The sequence below is a fragment of the Falco cherrug genome, chromosome 6 (assembly GCF_023634085.1).
Source record: "Falco cherrug isolate bFalChe1 chromosome 6, bFalChe1.pri, whole genome shotgun sequence".
Lineage (NCBI taxonomy): Eukaryota > Metazoa > Chordata > Aves > Falconiformes > Falconidae > Falco > Falco cherrug.
Window position 1 is genome coordinate 55944720 of NC_073702.1, and position 16168 is coordinate 55960887.

The following is a 16168-nucleotide window of genomic DNA, read 5'->3' on the forward strand; positions in this document are numbered from 1 at the left end:
ACTTCTGAAAGGAGACCAGACAGACAGAGTATCTTTTTAAGGAAAAGAAAAATGATTATTTATTCTTCGTGTTTCTGAAAGAATTAATAAATCACTTTAAAATAAGTTTTATATTTTTAAAAACATACAGCAGAAAAGAGAAGTTGATGATAGTTTAAAAAACACATTGATAGTGGACTGACTTAAAAACTTGACAGTATGTAAAAAAATTACAAAGAATCAGCAAAAAAGTTAATCAAGGGAAAGGAGATATCATGATTTGCCCTCAACTTTTTTCACTAATTGTCAATAAAATACTTTAACAGTGTAATTATTTTTCAGCCTGTACAGTGACACTTTGAGACCTTCCTAGTGGTCATCATTCCTATAATAATCACAGCAATGATGCTCTATTTTACCTTTTCATTTCCACATCTCAGGCCATGAAAGATGAACTATAAGGCAGAAATATGAAAAATGTTTGTATATAGGGATGGCCTCTTTGATGACATTTTCTCCTTTACATGTTGAGTCCAGATTAGCTACTTTTCCAGGAATATTTTTGCATCACAGGAACACGACTACCTTTGTATCACATTACAATGAACCCAGGAGAACATCTTTCAAAAAAAACAGAAAGGGAAAATAAAGCTAGAATGGATGTTTAGCATTCCATTTATGCTGCTCCCTGCCCTCTGTTAAAGAAGGAAGGAAGGAAGCTAGTGATACTAAGGTTAAATTGGAGGGAATATAAGAAAAATAACTGGCTAAAACTGAAGAGTGTTTTCCACGGGTTAACAAATTCACAGCCAGTTTTTACGTCCCAAATGGTTACAGACAAAACACAGGAGAAGCATCTTATATTCTCCCCCTTCCTTCTGCTCCTGTCTAAAAGCTACACATGGTCCCTAGCCATCTGGGGTACCTCTGCAGTCAATGGAAACAGAAGGGTATCAAGGGAGGGAGTCAAGAGAGGTCTCACCTACTTGGAAGGAAGGAAATCCTCTCTTTGGTGGCTTTGGCTGCAACTGATACAACTGAATAATATAACTGAATAATAATTTTTTTAAAAAAAACAGTGCATGGTAGAAGAGCAGGAATATGCAGTCAAGGGGAAGGGAAATGGAGAACTAGACCAGTTTAAATCAGCCTAACTTGGCCGCCTAATAGATGGCTAACCACAACTCTAAGCTACCTAAAAACAGCTGAGATCATTTTGTAGATCTGGCTTAAGTATCAGAGAATCTGATGGCAGTACATGCATTTGAAAAGCTATTTCATCCTAACATCAACACACTTAACGTTTTTATTATCAATGAAAGTGTAATGAAGTTACACTATGCATAATTCTGGATACTTCCTCCAGAGGAATAGAAAAGCTAAGCTTTTTTTTAAAATCAATAAACTGAGATGTTTCAAGTTCATCTTGGTGCACACACTTGTAGCTAATGCCATCTGTATCATAAATACCTTACAGATAAAAAACCTCAGTGGAAAACTGAAATGCTGGAAATACTGACACGTTGAGGAACAGTGGCAAAAAATGTAAGTGAGATTTTGCAAAAGCTAGCACAAATAAAATTACAAAGAAAGGAGACAATTAGAAAATCACAGATCTGTTTATTCTTTCATTATTATAATAAACATTACTGTTCAAATAATACAAAATTCTACAAACAACACACTAAAAATTAAGCAATCATCACACACACATTTCCTGAAATTTAAGACATGAATTATTCAGTATTCTTCCCACTGTCAACTCTAAAACTTCTAAGGCAACACAATCTTTAGTTAGGTTTCTGCTACAGCAAAATAACAGGCAACTTTCAGAAGACTAATAACTTTAATACTATTTCAATTTTGTGCATTATTCTCAATATATCACACAAGGTAAAGCTATGACAAATTTAGTAAACATACAGTGTCTTCACAACAAACATTTAAAGATACTTTATAAGGAAAGACACAAGAACAAAACAAGGGTAAAGGTAAAAGGAGTCAGCAAATGAGCAGATGGCAGACTGAGGATTAGAAATGTTTATATATGGTAGAAGAACATACACAAGACTCAAAAGATTACATCAAGGGAGTTGGAGATTGAAAAAAACGAAATTCAAAAGTCAGTGATTTTGTTTTACTGGAGCAATAACAGCTTGTCAGTCACAGCCTAGAAATTACTCTAAGATTTACCAGGAAGTGGCAAGGACTCTCCATTATCTTCACCATTCCTAACTAAGGGTACAAAAAAGGTTGTGAGAAGTACTGCTTCTGAACTGGAAAAGTAAGAGAAAAAAGAGTAATTCTCACAATCCAAACCGAAATCAAGGATTCAAAATTGGTGGTGAAGTTTGGGTTTGTTTTTTTTTTAACATTACTATCCTGTGGCTTGCTTGTCCATCTGTAAAATGGAGGAATATTACCTGGTCACTTCTGAGTGTTATTAAGAACTCCATCTCCACTACCGGCTTTAAATACTGCATGCTAAATAAAACCCCAGAGTCACCCCTGGGCTAAAGAATTTAAAAGAATATATTAAATAAGATGCACTGAATGAGAAAGGTATGCTGTGGAGAAAAATAAAGGAAAAAGTACATCATCACGTAAGTCTACACTTTACCACTATGTTCAGTACCCAGAAATGCTGGTGTATGCCTGTGTGCCACAAGAGCACTCCACGAACTTCAGACAGGCAGAGCAATGCTTTGTAAATCTACCTTCCAGACAGAGACACTAGTTATGCAGATTTTTTTTTTGTTATTTTTTAAACAGTATCTAGCACAGGGGGATATAACTAAGGATAGTCAAATAATTATTGTTCTTGCATCTACAAATCTATGGTTTCTGTACATTGCAATTCTCGTTCTTTACTTTCGTACCTATTTTTGTACCTCAGTAACGTCTAAAAGCACCAATTAAAGGTCATCATTACACGCACATGTAAACTGAAAAGCTAATCCTGCACAAAAGATGTAATAGTTGAAGTATAAAGCAAACAGAAAGAAATGGATGCAAGAACCAGGCCACAAATAAGACCAGAATTATTAAAAAATAATACAGGATACACATAGCAGAAGTACAGTAGCTGAGACATGTTCAAATTTTTTGCCAGGTTTTGCAAGAAAAGAGAACAACATGGAAGTTTTGTGGATTTGCATACAGAGCTCTCTTCCAAGCAAGAGAGACGGCACTAGAGAAAGCACTGAAATGACAAATGACAAAGACTACCATAGCAGGCAAAGGACAAGCCAAGAGATGATGATGTGACATCCAATCAGATGACAGGCAAAATGGGAACAAGCCAAACCATTATCTGCTGTAACAAAATATCATGTCAGCAGGAGTGCAAAAAGACAGGTAATACAATCAAAGCAACAAGCCAAAAGATGACCTTTGTACCACCTTTCTAAACATATTTAGAGAGAACTATATGAAATGAAAAATAAAGAAGGTACGTATCAGCTTTTCAGCTTCAGACATCAAAAGGAAAGGCTAGAACTTGCAGGTTTTGGAAAAGCATCTGCTTTCTGTAGTCTCAGTTGACAGTATTCATCTACAACTATAGAATCTCTGAAAAAGCAGAGAAAAATAACTAATTTCACACATCCCAACTATCTTGATTGCTGATGGACAGTGTTATTTTAGTCATGTAGGTTTCCCCAGAGAAGTGTAAAATCCCCCAATTTTTTTTCTAATTCATTTCCTAGAAATTTCATAATCTTAGGTGGTTGACTGATTTGAACTTCAGAAGGTCATACCTCTTTAAAAAGCTTAGTAGGTACTGCAATAGCCTTTTCTTCCTCCAGGTAAGATGCCCAACACCATGCTTGCCTTCCTTTAGAGGGCACATCTGTAAAGCACACAATAGCAAAAGAATTATGCAACCGTTAACTTCTCAAGAAAAGAAAAAACAAACAACACAACACTTTGAAGCTTACAATATACCCAGCTCAAATCTACATTTTATTAAAAGCATTCATGGTGTGTCTCAGGACTTATTTCAGGAAAAGTAGTAGCTCTGTATGTTTAATGGCACCAGGAACATGACTGTTCCTGGTTTGTACAGAAAGGTTTCCAGCAGTTCAAATCTTGATTAGCAACAAGAAAACGCTCTTTCAGGTGACAAGAACAACTTTTGAAGTACTGCCGCCTGTCCCTTTTCCCTTATTGCTCAGAAGCATCATTAAGAGACAACTTGCAAACGTGTAAAAAGATCAGCTCACATCACAAAGTAGCCCAGTATATTCAGGTTTTTTTCTGAGAATTTATTTTCCTGGAAAGCATTTTAAACTGGATAGTACTCATGACATGCTTGTTAAATCACAGTTCAAATACTTAACAGAATTCAGAATGTTTGTAACCTACTCCATCACTTTGTAGTTTGATGTTTTTGGGTGGAGAGGCAGTGATTTAACAGTAATTTCTACAAGCCATCAAAACTGACACTGGTGCTTTTTTCCTCACATCATGTCATTAGCATAGGACAAAACCCACCAGTTTCAGGTTTGTTTATACAGTATAAACACTCGCTTACACTTGCATAGTAATTGTAATACTGGCTACAGTCCAACTCAGTATTGGTTACAGTCACATCAGTAAGTAACAGTTTTTAGGTTTTGAAAATAAGGCACTAACTACACTGGCAAAAGCCAGGAACTTCAAAAACAGATGGCTTGTGAGGCTGGCCATGTATATATCTACTTTCATACACCTCCACTCTGCTCTACTGATCTTCACCTAAAATGCCTCCTCTGCTCACGCAGTTCAGCATTTCAGATCAGAACCTCATGCTGCCAGGAAGATTCCTCACAGTTCACGGTCTGATTCTGGCTTGATCCTGACTGTGGGCTACTCAACAAGAGAAGTAAGTCCCTTAAGTAACAGTCTGGCTAAGCATTTTTATGATTAAAATGTGAACTGCAAAAACAGTGATGCCAAACTCTCCTAAAGAAAGCTGATAATGTAACCAAAAGATAACAAATTTCAGAATGACAGCAACTGCTCAACACTATTAAAGCACATTAATTTTATTTGTGATTTCCCCAGGTTTTATCTATTCCATTTAATAGATGTGTTGCTCAGCACAATAATACACAGTTATGTGCTTGGTTCTGAATATAAACTGGTCTTTTATACTAAATCTTTTGTGCTCAACTGACATTTTCCCAAATAAAAACCCACAAGAAATCTGTATAGATCATTCTGTCGGTGGACAGCAGTGATTTCCATAGAGCATCAGCTTTGTGCTTGTATCTCACACACTTATCACCTCAGCTTTGGAAACAACTGTAGAAATATTTTTTTTCTTTCAGGAGTAATTGTATCTTGGGAGGGAGATCTTCCGTGACTTTTATTTGTGGCATCTTCAATCAGTATTTCACCTGCCTAGTGTGCAGCAGAGCTACTTGGAGCTCTGTGCCGATTAGTGGCTCAGCAACTTCTGGTAATGGCTCCTAGTCTACAACAACAAACTCTTTGGAGGGCAAGATGTAGGCTTGTGCTTGGTGTACCACTGAGGTATAATAGCTGCTGATTCTCCAATTCTTCCTGAAAGTATCTATCATAGAAACGGCTTGAAAAAACAGCACTCATTTAAAATATGTTTTATTATGCTGCTTGATGCAGCGTATGTCCCTTTGGACTGATTATAGGAATTATTCCTAAACAGTTCCATAAATATGTCTATTTCCAGCACATACAGTAGATACAAAATTGATCTCCAAGGAAACAAAAGCAAACTTTTACTTCTGCTTAATACATGCCTTTCAACATCTGGGAATGCAATGGGCCTGACTCCCTTTAATACCGGCACTCTTTAGAGGGATGAAAAAAAACCTTACAATTCACATCAGTTACATTTACACTCACTGTATCCTCCTCCATGCTGCCAGAGGTATAGAAACTGTCTCTTTGTAAAATGTACTCAATTTCCAAGTGATGGGTTTTTTTTTTCCCCAGTTTTTACTTCGTTCTCTCAGTTCTTCAATCCTTAAAACTTAATTGCTATAAATAACACTGGCACTCTCTTTTTACAGAATTGAAAAAAAGTATTCAATAGGGAATACCAATGCAGTGCAACAATGCTAGCAATTCACAGTAAGAGATGTGTATTATCTAAAATATTGATAGCTGAGATTTTTTTTTTTTCGTAATCTAACTTACTTTGTTTCAAAACTGTTATTTCCCCTTTCCTTTTTCTCCTGGCTCTCTGTGAGACTCTCAAGATCCTTCCTTCAGGTTTGTCCTCCTAAATTAAAAAAAAAAAAAAAAAAAAAAAAAAAGAGTACAGTAACCTCATTATTTCAGAAGTCTAGTACAGTACAAATGGAGACACTCAAGGTTTAACTGTGACTTCATTTAAATGGCGACATAGCTCTCCCATATCTCAAACAAGCCTGCAGATATCTAATAAAAACAAAGCAAGCCATCAGTGACAAATCACAGCAAACATGGTGAAAATGACAGACAGAAGGACTCTTTAACACCAGGCACTCAGCCAGCCAGCCTTGCCTAAGCCAGGGACAGATCACGGAGCCTTCGGCAGTCCCCACTGAGCTGGAGATAAATAGCACTATCCCTGATATGTTCATGCTTCCAAAATAATTTAAAGGAAAACCTCTCAAGCTTTAGTCTGCCTCTTTCAAATGTACAATTGCCTTACTAAATAGAAAATGGCACTGATCCTTTTTATTTATGCCACTGTTTGTGTATTATCAATTTTGTTAGCACCTGAATAGATGAACAAAATAACTACTCATTTGAGAGGGCAGATGCATGGAGGCAAAGAAGATATCCCCTGACTTCTGTCTAACATACAGCTATACAGATTGCTACGAATTCCCTTCTGACAAGTCTAGCATCTTCAGCATTTTGACAATTCTGTAGTTGCAGAGGTCTCCCCTTCTCCCTCACAACTGTGCTCCTCCCAGCAGTGTCACAGCAGGAAAACAAATATTATGGCAAGGTACTGTGTTAAGTTTATTCTAAAACGAAGAATAAATCCAAAAGGAGAAAAACAAAAGATGCCCCAAAGCACGTTACACTGCAACACAAAACAAAACCTTTAGCTATGATTTTCTAAGACAAATTACACTAAGAAAATCAAAAGTATTCTCTTCTTAACTGTAATGTAGCTTTCTTTGTAAATAAATTATTGGTCTACATCATTTATCCATGTGCAGAGTGACAAAGTAACAGGTGTTGGGAAATATGTACTCCTGCTTTTCTATGCTGAAGACGTAGCAAGCCTAGGTTAGTATCATTTAAATTCTTTTTTGTTCTGTTCTTAAAAAAAGGAGGAAAATGAGATAAAAAACAGCTCTTATCAGTTCATTGTCAATAATTACCATTTACTGATGAGGCATAATTGACTTGGTAAGTGAACCAACTATTACTGCAACTCTGACAGAGTGATGTCATTACTTCTCTTTGTAAACTAATGAAGTTACTGGCATTGCAATGTAAGGCAAAACTCCCACCAAAATACTCGCAGGAATGGGTTTATGACGCATACTAACAATTTCATCGGGATTCTCTTTCTTCTCCCCATCATCCCTGGACTCTTCTTTGAGAGGTAACTTTGCTTTTCTTTTCCGAATGCCTTTGGAATCATCTTCCCCATTGCATTCCATGCTGGGCTTTTCCTCCTTTGGTTCTCTATTACAACAGTAACACAATGACACAAAGCCAGTATTACTTTACTTCTCATATTCTTAAAACAAGTAAAAAGTGAGTAAATCTGAAGGTCAGGTGTTTGAAGGTCCCAAGGTATTATACCAAATAAATTCTTAGAAATTCTACTGAAAATTACAACTGTCAGAATTAATCTGGAAGACACGCAATAGCAACTGCAAAAGGAAAGCTGTCAGCTTACCCTGAACAAGTTCTGTGTGTTTTAAACAGTGTGTCTTTTCCCATGTACCATCAAGTCTCACAGAGAAGCAAACTGTGAAATGTGCAGGACTGCAGGGCAGTTTACAGAAAGGAAAGCAAAGGTAATTGTTAAGACTGACAAATCCAATTGGAGAAAGCTGGTATGTGACTGTGCTAAACAAGCAATCAGAACAGAAAACTTTGAAGCAATTAGCTAAAATTGAAGGAAAATGCACAAAATCATAGATGTTAAAAACTGCCATAATGCAGTAATATGCAATACAGAATGGACATACTAACACAATCCTTCCTATATGATGACATGAACTGCACTAGCTGAAAGAAAAGGAACTGAGATACTACAGTATGCTCATGTTTTCACTCACTGTCATCTATAACAGAGCTCTTGTGTTTAATTATAATTAACTTATCACAACAACCATCTCATTACTGATTATCTTAATTCCAATGATTATGGAACAGGGTGGGAGTCTGACACTGATGCATGCATTCCATAGACTGTTTTACTGCCTGCATCTGACAGCAGAACACAGCACACTGAGCAAAAAAAGTCTGCCTTCAACATCAGTGTTAGACAAAACCAAATGTTGTTAACACATTTACTGGAAAAACAGTGAAAGAACATTATAAACCAATGAAGACTCACCAAAACATGGCTGCTTAACATCTCCCTTTGCCCCACCGTTAATGTTTTATCCCACCACTTTTATCTCATGCTGCATTTATGCCAAATTCTTTGTTTCTATGCTTTATAATAGCACCTACTTGTTTTTTACTTGCTGGGCACATTTCTGGCTGCAAAATTTCCCTTCAGGAACAAATTCTTCTATGGTACCATAGCGGTAACAGTTTTCACAGAAAACAAGTCCATCCATTTTTGCAGTTTCCTTCAACTTTGTGGGGATCCCTGTCTTTTCTGAAAAGGCTGCACAATGAAAAAAGTAATTTCACTTAGGTAGAGCTGATACATTTCCAACCATCCTCAGCAGGCCTCGCCAAGCAAACAGAAAAATAGAAGTCACATCACTCTTGTTAGGATGAAGGACTGGGAGTTAGTGTCTCTATGGAGTCCTTATTCCTGACAAGCAAGCTGGGTTTTCATATTGCAGTACAAGAGAGAGGAATCCACTGATTTCATGCTTCTGTCATCAGTGGCACATTGACACTGCTTGATATGGCTGCTCGTGGAAGGAGTGAATTTTGTGACAGGCAGGCACCATGCTGACTGCCCACACTGCATGGCATCCACCTCATCTCCTGCTGACATGCCTCATTTTTGACCTATGTATAAGGTCATTTGGGAAAAAGGTTTGGGGGGAGTTATCTTTCAATAGGTGAACTTATTTCTGGAAGTAAATCACTGAGTATATTGCACAGTCTCTCACAGCAGTAGCTATTGTTCAGCCTGCCTGAGGTCTACCAGAAGTAAGAAAATCACTAATATGTAACAAAGAAATTTTCAAATACTAAGTTCGTCACTCCTCCTAAGCTACAATTTCCCCACAGTAAGCATGTAGCCTATGAGAGGATGCCATTTCTTTCACTCACAGGCAAGTATGAAGCACTGTCAGGTTCTCCAACTTCTAGACCAGTTTGCTGACTTCGCACCCCCCGAAAAGGCAAATTTCGAGTCACAAATTATTCCTCTTCCTTGAGCACTGTGCTGTCTTCGAAAGCTGAGGCTAATGAACTCGTGTGCAGACTATCTCCACTAGAGAAATATACAATTTATGTGCTCTATTTACACTCCAGCATCATTAGTGATTCAAAGCAACTATTTCCTCTCACAATGGAAAATTTTAGCAATATTTTTATTTCTATTAAATTAATCAAGGACAGTGTAAGGTAGTAGTAGGACGCTTACTTGGTATTTTTATGTGTCCACAAACACACATTAATACAGTAGCAACATTATATTTTTGTTAAGGTTTACCAGACCATAGGGGATGAAGTTGTACGCTTTACTGTAGATAACCGATCTCTCAGTCTGAGGAGAGAGCCTGTTGTGCTACTATGCTCTCACACTGTTGCTTGCCACTATCATCACAGATTTGAATCTTGAATAACTATCATTGCCTTGGAGACAGACCTACAGAACAGAGTAGCTGTGGTCTGAAGCTTCGGACTTCACATCTGAGGCATTACTTTCTCACTGGTGTAAATGTTTCATCTATTCACAAAAGTCACATGACAATTAAGGCTTAGTGGTGGGGGAGTAGCAAAAGAAAACCTTCACTGACTTTGTTTATCATGCTGACCCCAGTGATTATTAAACCATAATTCTGAAGTCTGCTTTTCAAAGGACTTATAGAATGTAGATTTTAAAAGAAAATTGATAAAATATAGTATCAACAAGGAAAAAAACTAAGTAGTTGTAAGAAATTGCAAAACCAGTTGTATTCTCTGTCACACTACTCCATCATTGCTGGAGTCAGTGTATCAAGATTTTTCAGAACTTATGACAATGTAAACCAACTTCCCTTGAACAAAAAAGGTGCTTTCTTATATCTGTATTTTAAATCCAGGAACCACCTTATCTGGTAGACAGATACTAAAACTATTAGAACTTTATCATTCAATAAAAATATAAATGGTTAATACACACTAATTTTAATACTGTAAAAAAGCATAGTCAGCAGGAGCAAGGCAACAGTGCAGACATATATTGACATCAGTGGCAGCAGCTGAGCAGCAGCCAGTATCATGTGAAGCCAGTTTACAGCGTGTGGTACTTCAGTCACAAATGATCTGCAGGCACTTAGTAAAGTCTGCAGGCAGATGAGTAACATCTAAAAAATTCTCAATATTTTCCAGTAAGAAATTTTGCAAATTAAATAGAGCGAAAATACAGATTCTAAACTTAGAAAAAATTACTGTTAGAAAAAACTGTGGCTGTAACTGAGCTTCAGATGTTTAACAGTGGAATTGTTTCCTTTTACCTTAAAATGCATTTATTTTTATACTTATCACACCCTCAAGAAACAGGTTAACATCATAAGTGATACTCTGTGTATTAAAGCAAGTAAGGTTTTTCTGTTTTGTTTTGGGGGGCAATCTTTAAAGAAAAGTGATATATTAAACAAAATACAATCTACCACAGAAAATGTTTACTGCCTTTGAACTGACCTTCTTGAGCAGTTGGAACCATCCAGGTTGTGGTAGCAGTTGCTTTTTTAACACTTTCCATCTCAGTTTCATCTGTAATCACTTCCAGGGCCCCAAATTCATTCACTCTAAACTGTAAGACAAAACAAATAGCAAAAATTAGTAAAAATGTACTAAAAAAATTAGTAAAAATTTACTAAATACTCTCTTACGGCATCTTCTTCCATTCACTAAGAAGTAGAAGTTTTTACACAGTGTCCTCACCATATTACCCAATTTCTATGTGTTTCTGCTTATCCCCAAGGAATTGGAAACAAGCCTTTCTTGCTTCTATCAAGCAAAATGCAAACTCATTTTGTTATGTAAAAATACTAATTTGCAATAGATATTGATATAGATGCCTCCACACGGAGATTGATATCTAACTTACATGGAAGAATCAAAAAATCGATAAAAGAAATGAATGGGAAAATCTCCTAACCATATGCTTTTTATTGCATAAAAGGAAAAAGGAACCAAACATCAAATACAAATGCTTCACAGAGTACAGAAATTACAGCACCCTCCACAAACACAGTACTTCTCCGCTGTAAAGTGCATATAAACAAACATCTCAAGGCAGTTTACGAGCTGGTTAATTACACGCTGAACGTGATATTACTGTCAGCCAGAAGCAAGGCTCAACAATACCCCAACACGCTGTGCTTCCACAGGAGCACCAGCAGTTATATCCATCCCGCTGCCAGCAGAGAAGCATCTTCCAAATGCCATAATGATTACAGCGCTACCAGAGAAAAACAGACTTCAGCTTCCCAGTCACTACGTGGTCTGCAGGCCCAGCTGGTTACAGGGGTTGAACTCAAGGCAGTGTTTTGTCCCCAGTCACCTGCTCTGAGCAGCGAAGGGGTGTAACTCTCTGAGCTCTGCCACAGAGGACAGGTCTCTAGCAGTGAGGTACTCTCACCAACAAAGATCAACAGGAAAAATCAGGCCTGAGACAGCCTTTGAAAGCTCCTCGGCACCCACCTGCAAGTATATTCCTTCAGGGCAGTAGCATGAAGCCTAATTCTGTTTCTCTGCTCAGGCAACCCTATCTTGGGAAAATGAGAAGGGGAACAATTGCCTGGCATGACATGGATCTTCGCTGTACCTCTGGAGGCTGCAGCATGGGTCGCTCCTGCTCACTTTGGAGCCTGCTATGGTACAGGACTGAAAGCAAGCCATTCCGACTGAAAGCAAAGGTGAGCCCCATGGTGTACATACCACAACAGTGTGCTTTCACTAAGACAGTCCTTCCAGCTTTAGCATCTGCAAAGAGCCACCGGTTCCTAAGGAATGCAAGCAGCTCAGAAATAATAAGCTAAGGGGAGGGAGAAAAAGAAGAGGAGGACCTCACACAGCCATACGATTTCTGGAGCCAAGACCTTTACTTGCACTCAGCTACACGCACAACAGATACACAAGTGGAGACAAACTGTCGATACATCCATCTGGACTGAAAGAGCAGGAGTTCAGCTTCGAAAGGCAACCAAATGCAATTAACACCATGTGCTCATACTCCAGTTTGTGGACAGACATCCATGCTGTTCCACCCAAAGAAAAGCAGTGGAGTTACCATTCAGAAGAGGATCCTCATGTCTTACAGCTGACTTAGGCACCCAGCCTGGATCCTATTTTGGTTAAGTTCGTTTCTGCTATTGGTGCTTTGCTGCTTCTGCAACAGGTGGATGCCGGAGGGAAAACCTTCCTTGCTCCCAAGAGCTCTAACTCTGCAAGAGCTGGCTTAGCAAGCAGGCTGCGAGCACAGACTAAAACACAGTGCTGCAGCCCACTGACCGACAGGTCGCAGAGAGGTTACTAACCAACTTCTGGAAACGTTCTCCTGCACCTTCACACAGTATCAGCCAGAACATACATACACCAAAGGTACTTCTGAACACTCAATTATACCTGGGATATTTCTGCATGATCCAAATGATGTTCAGCCTTGACACTATACATGCTTTCCTCCTCCACTGGGTCCTCCTGGGGTATACAAGTATGTCACCCTAGCTAGCGCAGCGAGCCCCCAGCCCTTCTGGATTCAGAGGGCTGACTCATGGCAGCAAGAGCTGAACTGGATGTGAGAGCATTAAGGAAGCAGCTCTGAAGCAGTTGGGCCACCACGCTATGACGGACTCAGTGATGGAGAGTAACCACGTGCTACTGCCTTAGAAGGCGGGAGGGTGTGACAATGCTACCGGGCCGCTGCCTCGTCTGACCTCTGTATCTCCCATTTTTGCCTGCAGCCTCCCCTTTATCAGTGCCAGAGGCCTCCAGCTCCTGTTCAGACAGACCTGAAGCAGGTATGTCTGCTTTTGCCCACTGCTTCCCCAGCTACAGCTTCAGCACAATTGCGCATGCTGAGCTCTCCATAGCTGACTGGAAAAATGCCTCAGACCCGGGGAGTTGTACTCTGGTTTTAGCTGTGGAGGAAAAGCAACGAAAAACTTGTGACAGAGGTTAATTGCTTAAAAACAGGATAAATAGATGTACAGAGCAGCATGCTGCACAAAGCCATCACAGGATGAGAGCTGCCACAGCAATGTGCCAACTAGTGTCTACTGTTGGAAGCATGACAAAAAAGAATCTAGATTAATGGTGGTTTATGTGTCTATGGAAAAATTTAACACTTTCCTAAGTCTCTTCTACTAAGAAAGCACATGACAAAAAAACTAAAGGTAAAGGTTCTGTCATAATTTCCTCTATTTTTGGTGATCCAAGACAAAATATAGTAAGAGGAGTCATGCCTTAGACTTCCCTAGGTGTCCTGACAGTCTGAAATTTCACAGCAGTTGATAGAGAGGGAAGGAAACAGTGCCATTGAGCTAACTTCTGAGGATGGATCCATAGCTTTCTGAGAAGTAAAAACTTGTTTTCGAGTTACAAAAGTCTTTAAATAAATACACAAATTTGCATTGGATGGAAGGACTTTCCTTAAACCTGTCCTCATTAAAGCAAACGAAGTCAGGCCATTATCAAGTACTTTTTAAGTAATCTCACAGAGAAGCCTGATTTTTGTCCCTTCAGTGTTTAAAAGAGAATAAATTATAAAGCTTGTTGGGTATGAATTTAATCCACTTGACTTCTGTCAAACGCCTGTTTGCAAATTTTAAGTAACCTCTTCAGAAGATCATTCTCTATCCCACCCGATGGAACCAATGGTCTTAAAAGGTCAAAAGGCAACAAAGAAGAGAATGAGACCTCAACAGCTTTCATGAGCAAATCCACAGTAAGATAAACAGGAATAAATATAAATAAATAAATTTGGATAGAAAATCTAACTTTCAAAGTTTCATGTACAGGTGAGCAACACAGGCAAAAAATACACATTTTCAAGTTACTGCAGGTCTTTTCACACAAAGATGTCATAAACTGAGTTAGCTGGCAGGATGAGTCCAACTATTAATGGGCAAGCATAATGGGCAATCAGAAGGATCAAAAGGAAATTAAACAGTAGCTTCCACCTAAACATCAATAAGAGATTCCTTCTACTCAGAGCTGAGATACATTTTCACATTCTTCGGAAACGATGCCCTGATATACCAGGACTTCAGTTTATATGACTGTTAATTTAATCCCCAGGAACACTTCAATATTCATTCAACCAATAAAGAACACACTGAGGGAAACCAAGGCTTAAATAAATAATAATCAAGCATTATACTTTCTGAACCATTTTTGTCTGTCCACATGCAAAGTTCTTCTACAGGAATCAAAACTACTATGAATAAACATATTTTTTTTTTTTAAATTAAAATTGCACTAAAATTTATACAGGACTGGAATAAGTATCATAAGTCACTCAGAAGAAGCCTTTGATTATTGCAGGCGATAGTATAATACAAAGTATTTCATAAATGTTTCAGATACAATGGAGAAGCAGCCAGATTTTCTGTTACAAGTGCCTCCACTCAAAGTCCATTCCTAAATGTTTTTCTCAAAAAACCTTCTTGTAACTTTTCATTTACATCTATTCATAGCCAGTTTATACCCATTTGTTCCTAGCCCAACATTACCCTATGGATTACACAGCTCTAGTACCCTAGCACTTACTCTCCAGGTATACATTTGAAGCAAGGAATGATGTATCCCGAAACCTGACTTTATTAGGCTAAGCACAAGCGCCTTCTGTTCTTCTTATGAAAATGGTGCTCCATCTTCTTCATCAGCCCATCATTCTTTACCCACCATGTACTGGGCTCAACCATGCAAATTCACTTTTTCTCAGTGAACGTAACTAATCATAACACCGCAGGTGGGCTTCTGCTGTCCCTCCTCCAGTGGCTTTAGGACCTTTCCATTTCTAATGAAAGATCTTTGCTTTATCATGCAGGCTGGAAGGCACTCTGTAGTTTTATGTAGGGGAAATTATATGCTAAAAGAGCTTTCAGTTCTCTTTCTCTACATTTTATTAAAATACTCTTTGTATTTGTCACTATGCGGGATAAAAATAAACTTGCACACAATGTGAAATGTCTACTATATTGCAGATTAACTCTTAGAAACTCCAACCTATTGGGAAGTAATACGTACATCTAGTTTAAAATCAAGTCCCCACTGTTGGATGTGTCTAATTCAGAGCATCACAGATCAGAGTACCTTCATTTGCTGTTACTTGTGCTCTTTTAAGGGTATACAAGATCTCATTAGTACCCACAGAGATCAAATCAGAATAAAGGCTGCTATTGTTTTATACAAGGTAAAAATATTACTTGGGAGAACAGGTAGAAATAAAAAGGAAGAAAAAGCAAGAACAAATGAAGTGCAAAGGTGGAAAAAGAAGAAAAAAATCCCACACATCTTAATGCAGCTTTAAAATAAATTAGAAAAAACAGCCAACACTACCATCTACTGGGCAACATAAGGACAGAGTTCATTGCAATAAGGACAATTGCATTCTGAAAGTAACTTCAGGAACAAAATTTATCCTGACCCCACAACAATGTGATTGTGGACTAGCTCAGACGAAACCTGCAAAATTTCTATCATTAGTTACTTTATGCCTATGAAGTAACTAAACTTAAAGTAGCAGAGTTATACAGCAGTCTGTCAAGAGGACCAACACCTGGGAGTCCAGTGATACAAGCCAAAGGACTACACTCCGATCTCTGGTTAGCAAACAGTTATTCTCATTCTTGATTTTAATCAC

General features: G+C 38.2%; 1 protein-coding gene across 11 annotated transcripts in view; it reads right to left on the reverse strand.

The window, feature by feature from the left end:
• Positions 1 to 16168, reverse strand: part of L3MBTL3 (L3MBTL histone methyl-lysine binding protein 3) — an 84318-nt gene that overhangs the window by 50464 nt on the left and 17686 nt on the right. For 10 of the 11 annotated variants that reach the window (XM_055713731.1, XM_055713735.1, XM_055713738.1 and 7 more), the window contains 5 exons: positions 10999 to 11110; positions 8638 to 8797; positions 7497 to 7635; positions 6142 to 6226; positions 3738 to 3829 (listed from right to left, as the gene is read on the reverse strand). In XM_055713731.1, the coding sequence (XP_055569706.1) occupies positions 3738 to 3829; positions 6142 to 6226; positions 7497 to 7635; positions 8638 to 8797; positions 10999 to 11110 (588 nt within the window). The remainder of the gene's footprint in view (positions 1 to 3737; positions 3830 to 6141; positions 6227 to 7496; positions 7636 to 8637; positions 8798 to 10998; positions 11111 to 16168) is intronic. The other variant, XM_055713741.1, reaches the window with a different exon arrangement.